Here is a 13,304-nt window from a genome sequence, read left to right on the forward strand (position 1 = left end):
CTGATGAGTTGGGATGAGGCACAACTCGTTCTCACTGAAAAAGACCTTAGATGCCGACGATGTCTGAAAGCCTCGCTAATCGCCGTCACTGACACCAGAGAGCGTAACACTGGAAACTACGACATTTCTAAAACATTAGCATAGATGATATTCAACCAAGCAAAGCACCACCTACCAAACAACATAGGTGTCACTCGACACCACTGTTTACCCATCCTCATCCCAGTGTGACATTCTTCAGGCTACAATGCATCACTCACACCTCACTCTCTGCCTATGTATACTTTTTTAACCTCTGGATGTTAGAGGTGATCAAGGTCCCAGGATTGAAACATTTTCTAATAAATACGTATGTCCTAGTGTTTGCTGAAGTGTTTTTCTAAACCAACTTGTTGGTACGTATTTATTACCAAGATTGATACCACGAGTTTCTAGTAAAACAAAATAAAGACTCACAGGGTCCAGCATAAATCCATTAACTCCATCTCCAGTAGATATAACCATCATAGTGGCTGACCCATACAGAGCATAACCTGCTGCCACCAAGGTGTTTCCTGGCTGAAGTGCATCATTTACTGTGGGATCACCATCTGAAGACTTCCTGAAAATGAAAGCAGTATTGCAATTATGAGAAAACTATTTTCACAGATTATATCATTCTGTTATTTTCTGTAAGAGTGCAAGAGAAAGAAAGTGTCATGTGTTTTCCTTGCTAATATTAATACTGCTGCTGTGTTACAGATCATAATCATTCCACAAGCTGATTGTTTGACAACCACCTCCAATTTGTTTAAGCAGGCCTTATATACATTTAACTAATATGAATTGTAGTGCTGGTTTTTGTCTGGTGATGCTTGTCTTTAGCAATACTTTATTAAATGCTCTAATCTTCAAGACCTTTGACTACCTGACTTTGGTTATTTTGTCATCTCTCCTGACTTGTGGCCTTGGCTATAAGTAAGTTTATTCAGGTGTAGGTACACAAATACAGTTACATAAATTATCATACATAGCAGCATATGTGGGAGCAAGGGGCTAGTAACCCCTTCTGTATAAAGTACTAAATTTACAAAGAGAAACTTTTATTTTTATTTTTGGGCCACCCTGCCTTGGTGGGATATGGCCAGTTTGTTGAAAGATGAAGAAAGCAGCATATGTGTAGATTATCTAGGATAACCCCAAAAAGGTCTGACAAGGTAACTTACTGCCATTTACTCGCCTCTCTTAACTTACAGCCTCAGCCATCTTCCCACATTACCTGAATTACAGATTTAGCTGCCATCTCGCTGCTGACTTGACCTTGGTTGTCTACTCTCCTGACCTGAACCTGGTCATCTCCTCACCTCTCCTGGCCTGATCTGACTTCCATTTCCCCATCCCCTCATCTTTCACATAGGACTTAATAGTGATACCTGGTCTGACAGATGTAATGTCTAAATATTTATGTCCAGTTGGGTTAGATGCAAATGTGACAGACCTGCCAGTCTGATGGATATGTGGGCCACCAGCAAAGGCCTGGTTTATCATGCAAGTCCCAAAGAAGCATGGGCCAAGCCAGGGCTATGGTAGTAAGAAAACTCTTCAACCCCTTCAAAGGTACAGTACACACATATATCAAATAGTATATGATTTTAAATGTTTTAACTAATGAAATTTACTTCCTATTGCAAGCACAAGGCAACTGTTTAACTTTCATTTATACCAAATCAGCATGAAGAATGAAAAGTTTAACTACAAAATTAAAGAAAAGTTATGACTGACCTGTATATGGAGAATATTGAACCAATGGACACCAAACAATCTATGTTGGATGAACCGTCAAGAGGATCAAAGCAGACAATGTACTTTCCCTGGCGTTCTTTCTCGACCTGTGAAAAAAAAAATGGTTGAAGGATTTAAATTCAATAATGTTTAAAAATTTTATAGCCAGGTAATTATTGAAGTATATTTTGTTTCAATAAATAACTTAAAATTTGCCTCAATTTATATCCGTATTACATATTCATAGAAAAAGGCTTAATGTAATTTAATTACCAGTCAAGTACCAATTTACTGCAGATATCTGTTACCCTTCAACTATTAAGCATTCCTGAACCCATAACAATTGTGTACAATGAATAAGGTGACTAGCCTTTGGAATTTCAACCAGTAGATCTTTTGGATACTTGTTATGTGGCTCTTGGCTGCAATACTGATGTAGCCGGAGCAACTAGCTTTAAAGCTATTCCTTTCATAGATTTTATCAGAAAAATCAGAAGAAAGTTTGGATTGATCATGAGCTACGTAGGTGCATATTTACCAATTTTCTAACATGGTACTGTATTGCTGGATTCCGAGCTATAACTAGAATGCCTGTCAAGGTCGACTTCCAACTTTCAATATATGTACATGTACTATTAGAGTTTCTTAGAGAAAGCTTATTTTTACTGGCCTTTGCAGCCTCCAACTTGCTCATTTTAATACATTTTTGAAGTATCATATGTACAATTCTGGACTAAGGAGTTTGGGCATAAAATTGAAAAATTAAACTAATATTTGATGCACTAAAATCTTAAACTATGAATACAGTGCAACCCCAGTTATTGGCCGAAATCCATTCCAGAAGGTTGGCCTAAATCTGAAATGGCCTAAAACTGAATCAATATTTCCCACAAGAAATAATGTACGTAAATGCAATTAATCCATTCCAGACACCCAAAAATATTAAAAAATACATTTTTTAAAGATTAACCAGTGGCATCACAAGGAGAGGGGGGCTACCCAAGGTGACACCAAAGAGCATCTAAAGAAGATGACACAAATGCCCAAAAGTGTTGCACCAACATTAGAGAAGAATCCTTCATTTCTATATAGCCTATTATATGATTACAGAGTACAAATATGCCTATATAGGGAAAATCATTGGTTTTGATGAAGTGATAGATGATTTTGCAGAACTGAAGGCAAGGAAATGTAAGATCAAATTTACTGAGATATTACCTGTACTCAAGGTCAAATCAGAACTAGTGTTTCTCTGATATTGCAACGTTTTTCTTTATTTTTCAAGTTTTTTTTTTTTTTGCATTGTTGAAGATGAATAAATGTAGTATCTGCACTTGTACTCAAAGTGGTATTTGAGTTTGTTTCCTCAATATTACTATGATTATTTATTTTATCATTAATAAAGTTGAGAAGTATTCTCCTGTTCAGCTTATGGGCCTTAAACGTTCTCACTGCTAAACATTATTCACTGGTCATGCAATAGTGATGTAACTGGAGTTTACTTCCCACCATCCCCCCGCCCCAGGTGACACCAACCCTAGTGACATAACGGAGATTAACTATAGTTTTACATACACAAAACAATGAGAAAGAAATACAGCATTAATTTTGATAATAAATGAACATTACATACCTTTACTGAAGACTTGTTGGCATATGGAAGAAGGCGAGGAAGAGAGAGGAAGGACTGATCAGTGTTTGGAAGGGGAATTCCCCTCCGTATGAAACTAGTAATCTAGTGCGGTTAGCCTCACAACTCCATTTTCTCTTATCCCAAGACCTCAGGGCAAAAATGGGAAGACATGTTCAGAGTGATAGTGATTTTATGTTGCTACTGGTGTGTGTGTGTGTGTGTGTGTGTGTGTGTGTGTGTGCACGCGCTCATGTGTATGCATATATTTGTACGTGCGTGCGCCCTCGTGTGGGTGTATGATCCACTTAATATTTGTATTTACAACTCATTACAATTGTGACCAGGTGTGAATGTATCAGTGGCTCATTACTTTGTAATTTGTTCATGACTGTAACCATGTATAGGAGTGAGGCTGATTCATTACCTTTGTAACTTGCCATGATTGTGACCAGATCTACCTGGGGTTCATTACCTTTGTAACTAGTTCAGCTATCATAACTTTGGGGTCCAGTCCCTGGACCCATTATGTACCTTTGTAATCTTTTGACTACCACCCACAGGATGGGTATGGGGTGCATAATAAAGATATTAAACTAACTAACTACTGGCCATAAGCACTCGTCATATAATGACATTTTATTCATTCTAGAGTATATGTTTCTATAAGTTTATTTAGGTTTGTCCACATACAGTTACAAAGATCATCATACATAGCAGTTTCATAGTTACAAAGATTATCATACATAGCAGCATATGTGTAGAAAACCTAGGATAACCCAAAAGTCAGACAGAGTGAGTTATTTCCATTGTACAGTGGACCCCCGCATAACGATGGCATCACATAGCGATTATTTCGCATACCGCTTACTTTAATTGCAAAAATTTTGCCTCGCATACCGCTTAAAAACCCGCTTACCGATTTTCGTCCGAGACGCTTCCAATGTGCGGCCTGAGCCACGCTCACATGTTCCGCCGGTGGCATTGTTTACCAGCCAGCCTCCGCAATAACATCCAAGCATACAATCGGAATATTTCGTATTATTACAGTGTTTTCGGTGCTGTTTCTGGAAAATAAGTGACCATGGGCCCCAAGAAAGCTTCTAGTGCCAACCCTGTGGTAAAAAGGGTGAGAATTAGTATGGAAATTAAGAAAGATTTTGAAGGGTTTGGGGCTAACCCTGAGAAGCCTATGCCAGTTGTGGAATCCATTGTGCCTACTTCAAAAATTAAGGAAATGTGTGCACAGTGGGTTGAACTGCAAACCTTTATGGATGAAAATCACCCTGACACAGCTGTTGCAAGCCGTGCTGGTGACTATTTCAATGACAATGTTGTGGCCCATTTTAGACAAATCGTAAAGGAACGGGAGGTACAGAGCTCTATGGACAGATTTGTTGTGCGACAGAGGTCCAGTGACTCTCAAGCTGGTCCTAGTGGCATTAAAAGAAGAAGGGAAGTAACCCCGGAAAAGGACTTGCTACCTCAAGTCCTAATGGAAGGGGATTCCCCTTCTAAACAGTAAGAAGATAATGCTCTCCCCTCCTCCCATCCCATCAATCATCACCAGATCTTCAATAAAAGTAAGTGTCATGTAAGTGTGCATGCCTTTTTCAGTTTGTGTGTATTAAAATTAACATTTCATGTGGTAAAAAAAATTTTTTTTCATACTTTTGGGTGTCTTGCACGGATTAATTTTATTTCCATTATTTCTTATGGGGAAAATTCATTCACATAACGATTATTTCGCATAACGATTACCCCTCTTGCACGGATTAAAATCGTTAACCGGGGGTCCACTGTATTTCTATGTTGTTTATATTATTACGAGCTCTTTCTTGAATTCGATCGTGTTTCTCATCTTCTTTACCAAAGGGTTGGCACTGAACTTTCTTTGGCCCCATGATGGCTTATTTCACAGTTGAAATCAACAAAAAAACACCAGAAACAATGGATGAAGCCACGAAGTATTCCTAATCCAACGAGAGAGACACGCAGACTGAGTGTGACATGCGTGAGAAAGAGCTTTGCCGGTCGGTGGTGACACGTCTCACGTGGCCTATTTCAGAGAGCATGGCCGACATCTGAGCAAATTTCGCCGATAAAAGTGCTCGATTTCCAAACTGGCCAATTTCTGCGACGGCCTATAACCAGGGTTCCACTATTTTCAAGCAATTTTCTTAAGCCTTTTAAAAAATAATTTTGTCCAATGCAACTGTGTGTCATGTTCATAGAGGAATAACTTGTGAGAGTTTCCTAAATGGGGTATATGATATAAACAGCAGAACAACCTGCTTAAAAACCAGTCTCGGAGACAGTGAATGTTACAAAACTTCGGGAATCAGTCGCCAAGTATTTATGAGTAATCGTCTTATTACAGTGGCTGGATTCAGCTCATATCTCTCTCTCCCCCCCATATTAATACATAGCAATGAAACCACGAAACAAGTGTTTTCGAGTCATTTACCAAACTGTGGCAGGCCAGGATTCAACCCCACGACACAATGTGTCGATTCAAGAGGCCACACAATGTACATGTTACCTTACCATCCGAGCCATTGATCCTAGAAACATCTGCTTGTGGTGGCAGGTATTCAAACAGGAGGAGGTTAAATTAATCCTTGAGTATACATCTGCCACGAGTGTCCTCGCAACATGAAACAAGCCTAGTTCACTAGGTTCATGTTTGAAGGACTGACGGCTCAGATGGTAAGGTGACATGTATGTTGTGTGGCCTCTTGAGGTGGAACAATGTGTTGTGGGGTCGAATCCTGGCCTGCCACAGTTTAGCAAATTTTAATATATATGTATACTTAAGCATGCATATGCACAATCATGAATATGGAGCTAGGAGAGGTGCAGCAGCGGCCAGCAGAGTCGGGCCAGGAGCTAAGATTCTACCCTAGCAAAAACATATAGGCAAGTATGAATACATATACGTACTCACACTTACACATACTTAAACATAATGTGTGTGTGTATTTATATTCTTTCAACACACCGGCCGTATCCCACCAAGGCGGGGTGGCCCAAAAGGAAAAACGCAAGTTTTTCCTTTTACATTTAGCAATATATACAGGAGAAGAGGTTACTAGCCCCTTGCTCCCAGCATTTTAGTCGCCTCTTACAGCACGCATGGCTTACGGAGGAAGAATTCTGTTCCATTTCCCCATGGAGATAAGAGGAAATACACAAGAACAAGAACTAGAAGGAAAATAGCCGAAAACCCAGAGGGGTGTGTGTATATATATATGCTTGTACATGTATGTGTAGTGTGACCTAAGTGTAATTAAAAGTAGCAAGACATACCTGAAACCTTGCATGTTTATGAGACAGAAAAAAGGACACCAGCAATCCTACCATCATGTAAAACAATTACAGGCTTTCGTTTTACACTCACTTGGCAAAACGGTAGTACCTCCCTGGGTGGATGCTGTCTACCAACCTACTACCTAGAATATATAAATATATATATATACATGTATATACAGTGGTCCCTCAATAATTGTCCATAATCCGTTCCTGGAAGTGGGACTATTATCGAAATAGATTATTTTCGAATCAATTTTCCCCATAAGAAATAATGTAAATACAATTAATCCGTTCCTGACACCCAGAAGTATTAAAGCAAAAAATTTTTTTACATGAAATATAGATGTAGTACATAAACAATACAATGGGACATGATGAATGAAACATTAACAGAATAACACTTACCTTTATTGGCGATTCTTCTTAGTGTATGGAAGACTGGAGAAGGAGAGAGATTGGATTGTTTACTGTTTGGAAGGGGAATCCCCTTCCATCAACACCTCAGGTACCAATTGCTTTTCTGGGGTTACTTCTCTTCTCTGTTTCTTAATGCCACTAGGACCAGCTTGAGAGTCACTGGAGTCCTGTCTCGCAAAAAAACTTTCCAGAGAGCTCCGTTTCTGGCGTCTCTTTAAAACTTCCCTAAAATGGGCCAAGACTCTGTCACTGTACAAGTTACCAATATGGCTTGCAACATCCTTCTCAGGGTGACGTTTCTCCATAAATCTTTCCATCCTACCCCACATTTCAAAAATCTCCTTAATTTCTGAAGAAGGCACCTTCTTCCATCTCTCTTCTTCCTCCTCTGCAGCAAGATTCTGAGCTGCGATCTGTTGCTCTTCCTGCTGAAGCTCTTGTAGCTCCTCAGTGGTTAGCTCTTCGTTGTGGTCCTCCACCAACTCTTCCACATCCTCCAAACTCACATCCAACCCCATTTAACTCCCCAGTGCCATAATAAAGTTCACAACTGACATAGGCTCATCAGGGGCTGCCTCAAACCCTTCAAAATCCCTCTTGTGGACACAATCTGGCCACAATTTTCTCCAAGCAGAGTTCAAAGTCCTGGTAGTCACTCCTTCCCAAGCCTTACCTATAAGGCTTATGCAATGGAGAATATTGAAGTGTTCTTTCCAAAAATCTCTTAGGGTCAAATGAGTGTCTGAGGTCACATTAAAGTACCTTTCAAACATTGCTTTGGTGTACAGTTTTTTAAAGTTTGAAATGACTTGCTGGTCCATGGGCTGGAAGAGAGGAGTGGTATTCGGGGGGCAAGAACTTTACTGTGATGAGCCCAAACTCCTTCAGAATTAGGTCATCCAAGTTTGGAGGATGAGCAGGTGCATTGTCCATTACTAGGAGGCACTTGAGATCCAATTTCTTTTCCAGGAGGTAATTCTTCACACTAGGGCCAAACACTTCATTGAACCACTCGACGAAAATGTCCCTTGTGACCCATGCCTTATTATTAGATCTCCAAAACACACACAATTTACTCTTCATAACATTTTTTCTTAAACACTCTGGGATTTTCAGAATGGTACACTAGTAACGGCTTCACTTTGAAATCCTCACTAGCATTAGCACAGAACATGAGCATCAGCTTGTCTTTCATAGGCTTGTGTCCTGGTAGTGCCTTTTCTTCCTGAGTAATGTAGGCCCTCTTTGGCATTTTCTTCCAAAAGAGGCCTGTTTTGTCACAATTGAACACTTGTTCAGGTTTCAGTCCTTCAGCCTCTATGTACTCCTTGAATTCCTGCACATATTTTTCAGCCGCTTTGTTGTCAGAACTGGCAGCCTCACGATGCCTTATCACACTGTGTATGCAAGTACGCTTCTTAATTCTTTCAAACCAGCCTTTGCTGGCCTTAAATTCACTCACATCACCACTAGTTGCAGGCAATTTCTTTACCAAATCGTCATGCAACTGCCTAGCCTTTTCACAAATGAGCGACGTCGTAAGACTATCTCCTGCTAATTGTTTCTCATTTATCCACACCAATAATAACTTCTCAACATCTTCGAGTACTGGTGATCTCATTTTTGTCAGCATATTTACCCCCTTTGCAACAACAGTGTCCTTGATTTCCTTTTTCTTGGCTATGATGGAAGATATGGTTGTACGGGATTTGTTATACATCCTAGCCAGTTCGGCCACATGTATGCCACTTTCATATTGTTCAATGATGTTTTTCTTAAATTCAATCGTATTTCTCACCTTCTTTACCAAAGGCTTGGCACTAGGAGCTTTCTTTGGAGCCATGGTAGCTTATTTAGCACTTGCAAGCACTAAAATCAATGGAATATTATGAAATATTTCATAGGAGCAAGTGAGGGGACCGTCGCTCACTGGTAAACAATGGCACACTGGCTGGGAAGGCAGGCCCAGGCAGCTCAGAGCGTGAGTACGCGTCCTGGACGAAGGACGATTGTTATAACTATTGTTATTCTCTATAAAACAAATAAATAAATATATATACATACACTATATACATTTTATATATATATATATATATATATATATATATATATATATATATAATGTATATATAATATATATATAGTGGACCCCCGGTTAACGATATTTTTTCATTCCAGAAGTATGTTCAGGTGCCAGTACTGACCGAATTTCTTCCCATAAGGAATATTGTGAAGTAGATTAGTCCATTTCAGACCCCCAAACATACACGTACAAATGCACTTACATAAATACACTTACATAATTGGTCGCATTGGGAAGTGATCGTTAAGCGGGGGTCCACTGTGTGTGTGTGTGTGTGTGTGTATATATTATATATATATATATATATATATACAATATATACACAATATATACAATATATACAATATATACAATATATACAATATATACAATATATACAATATATATAATATATACAATATATACAATATATACAATATATATAATATATATAATATATATAATATATATAATATATATATATATATATAATATATAAAATATATATAATATATATAATATAATATATATATATATATATTTTTTTTTTTTCTTCAACAAGTCGGCCGTCTCCCACCGAGACAGGGTGACCCAAAAAAGAAAGAAAATCCCCAAAAAAGAAAATACTTTCATCATCATCATTCAACACTTTCACCACACTCACACATAATCACTGTTTTTGCAGAGGTGCTCAGAATACAACAGTTTAGAAGCATATACGTAAAAAGATACACAACATATCCCTCCAAACTGCCAATATCCCAAACCCCTCCTTTAAAGTGCAGGCATTGTACTTCCCATTTCCAGGACTCAAGTCCGACTATATGAAAATAACCGGTTTCCCTGAATCCCTTCACTAAATATTACCCTGCTCACACTCCAACAGATCGTCAGGTCCCAAGTACCATTTGTCTCCATTCATTCCTATCTAACACGCTCATGCATGCTTGCTGGAAGTCCAAGCCCCTCGCCCACAAAACCTCCTTTACCCCCTCTTTCCAACCCTTTCGAGGACGACCCCTACCCCTCCTTCCTTCCCCTATAGATTTATATGCTTTCCATGTCATTCTACTTTGATCCATTCTCTCTAAATGACCAAACCACCTCAACAACCCCTCTTCTGGCCTCTGACTAATACTTTTATTAACTCCACACCTTCTCCTAATTTCCACACTCCGAATTTTCTGCATAATATTTACACCACACATTGCCCTTAGACAGGACATCTCCACTGCCTCCAACCGTCTCCTCACTGCTGCATTTACCACCCAAGGTTCACATTCATATAAGAGTGTTGGTACTACTATACTTTCATACATTCCCTTCTTTGCTTCCATAGATAAAGTTTTTTGACTCTACATATACCTCAATGCACCACTCGCCTTTTTCCCTCATCAATTCTATGATTAACCTCATCTTTCATAAACCCATCTGCCGACACGTCAACTCCCAAGTATCTGAAAACATTCACTTCTTCCATACTCCTCCCCAATTTGATATCCAATTTTTCTTTATCTAAATCATTTGATACCCTCATCACCTTACTCTTTTCTATGTTCACTTTCAACTTTCTACCTTTACACACATTCTCAAACTCATCCACCAACCTTTGCAATTTTTCTTTAGAATCTCTCATAAGCACAGTATCATCAGCAAAAAGTAACTGTCAATTCACATTTTGAATTTGATTCCCCATAATTTAATCCCACCCCTCTCCCGAACACCCTAGCATTTACTTCTTTTACAACCCCATCTATAAATATATTAATTAAACAACCATGGTGACATTACACATACCTGTCTAAGACCTACTTTTACCGGGAAGTAATCTCCCTCTCTTCTACACACCCTAACCTGAGCCTCACTATCCTCATAAAAGCTCTTTACAGCATTTAGTAACTTACCACCTATTCCATATACACGTACTTGCAACATCTGCCACATTGATCCTCTATCCACTCTATCATATGCCTTTTCTAAATCCATAAATGCAATAAAAACTTCCCTACCTTTATCTAAATACTGTTCACATATATGCTTAAATGTAAACACTTGATCTACACATCCCCTACCCACTCTGAAGCCTCCCTGCTCATCCACAATTCTACATTCTGTCTTACCTCTAATTCTTTCAATTATAACCCTACCGTATACTTTTCCTGGTATACTCAGTAAACTTATTCCTCTATAATTTTTACAATCTCTTTTGTCCCCTTTCCCTTTATATAAAGGGACTATACATGCTCTCCGCCAATCCCTAGGTACCTTCCCCTCTTTCATACATTTATTAAACAAAAGTACCAACCACTCCAACACTATATCCCCCCCTGCTTTTAACATTTCTGTCATGATCCCATCAGTTCCAGCTGCTTTACCCCCTTTCATTCTACATAATGCCTCACCTACCTCCACCACACTTACATTCTGCTCTTCTTCACTCCTAAAAGATGGTATACCTCCCTGGCCAGTGCATGAAATTACCGCCTCCCTTTCTTCCTCAACATTTAAAAGTTCCTCAAAATATTCTCGCCATCTACCTAATACCTCCCTCTCCCCATCTACTAACTCCCCTAATCTGTTTTTAACTGACAAATCCATACTTTCCCTAGGCTTTCTTAACTTGTTTAACTCACTCCAAAATTTTTTCTTATTTTCATTAAAATTTCTTGACAGTGCCTCTCCCACTCTTTTGTCTGCTCTCCTTTTGCACTCTCTCACCACTCTCTTCACCTTTCTTTTACTCTCCATATACTCTGCTCTTCTTATAACACTTCTGCTTTGTAAAAACCTCTCATAAGCTACCTTTTTCTCTTTTATTACACCCTTTACTTCATCATTCCACCAATCACTCCTCTTTCCTCCTGCCCCCACCCTCCTATAACCACAAACTTCTGCCCCCACATTCTAATACTGCATTTTTAAAACTATTCCAACCCTCTTCAACCCCCCCACTACTCATCTTTGCACTAGCCCACCTTTCTGCCAATAGTCACTTATATCTCACCCGAACTTCCTCCTCCCTTAGTTTATACACTTTCACCTCCCTCTTACTTGTTGTTGCCACCCTCGAATTTAGTCGTGCCTTTTCTGTATGCAAAGCTATTTTTATTTATATAATGTATTTTTTGTTAATATTTCCCATAGGAAATACTGTAAATCCAATTAAACCATTCCAGATACCCAAAAATATTAACAAAAAATACATGTGTATTTTTTGTTAATATGCGTGTGTATATACATATACATATATATATATATTAATATACGTATGTGTATATACATTATATATATATATATATATGTGTATATACACACACACACACACAGTGGAACCTCAAAAACCGAACGTATCACATATCAAACGTTTTGAAAATAGGACCATTTTTTCGGACAAACTGTGTCTCTATTATCGAACGTGCCCCTATTTTCGGACCACCGGGTACGGGACCTGTCTGCCGGCCCGCTCTGTCCGCATCCCCACGCAGGCACCGTGAGCAGTCTAGCTTTGTTTAGGCTTGAGTGAACACTAACCTGCGCTCTCATTCACGCATTTTATTATTATTTCTTTGTGTTTAGTGCTTGTGGGACTGTGAAATAAGCTGCCATGGGCCCAAAGAAACTTGCTAGTGGTACCCCTGTGGTAAAGAAAGTGAGAAACACCATAGATGTGAAGAAGGAAATAATACAGAAGTATGAGAGTGGTGTGAGACTTGTTGAGCTTGCCAGGATGTATGGGAAAAACAAGTCGACCATCGGCTCTATCCTGTCAAAGAAAGAACAAATCAAGGAAGCTGATGTTGCGAAAGGTGTTAATATAAGGAGTGGATGAGGTGCCTTCTTCAAAGATTAAGGAGATTTGTGCCAAGTGGAATGATGTCCAAATGTTTGTACCACCCTGAGCAAGCTGAAATAAGCCATCTTTGCAACAAGTTCAGTGACAGGACCATGTCCCATTTTAGGGAAATGTTAAAGAGGCGCCAGAAACAGAGGACTCTGGACAGTTATTTTGTGAGACAGGGGTCCAGTGACTCAAGCTGGTCCTAGTGGCATTAAAAGACAGAAGGGAAGTAACCCCAGAGAGGGCTTTACCTGAAGTCCTCATGGAGGGGGATTCTTCTTCCA

At 39.1% G+C, this 13,304-nt stretch overlaps 1 protein-coding gene across 8 annotated transcripts in view; it reads right to left on the reverse strand.

Annotated features, from left to right (window-relative positions):
- fbp (fructose-1,6-bisphosphatase) overlaps nucleotides 1-13,304 on the reverse strand; it is a 167,757-nt gene that overhangs the window by 58,920 nt on the left and 95,533 nt on the right. For all 8 annotated transcript variants that reach the window (XR_011393590.1, XM_070097334.1, XM_070097337.1 and 5 more), the window contains 2 exons: nucleotides 1,762-1,868; nucleotides 457-601 (listed from right to left, as the gene is read on the reverse strand). Coding sequence is in view for 7 of the 8 variants with exons in the window: in XM_070097334.1 (XP_069953435.1) it covers nucleotides 457-601; nucleotides 1,762-1,868 (252 nt within the window). In the remaining variant the exon portion in view is untranslated. The remainder of the gene's footprint in view (nucleotides 1-456; nucleotides 602-1,761; nucleotides 1,869-13,304) is intronic.

This window comes from Cherax quadricarinatus, chromosome 57, assembly GCF_038502225.1.
Source record: "Cherax quadricarinatus isolate ZL_2023a chromosome 57, ASM3850222v1, whole genome shotgun sequence".
Taxonomy (NCBI): domain Eukaryota; kingdom Metazoa; phylum Arthropoda; class Malacostraca; order Decapoda; family Parastacidae; genus Cherax; species Cherax quadricarinatus.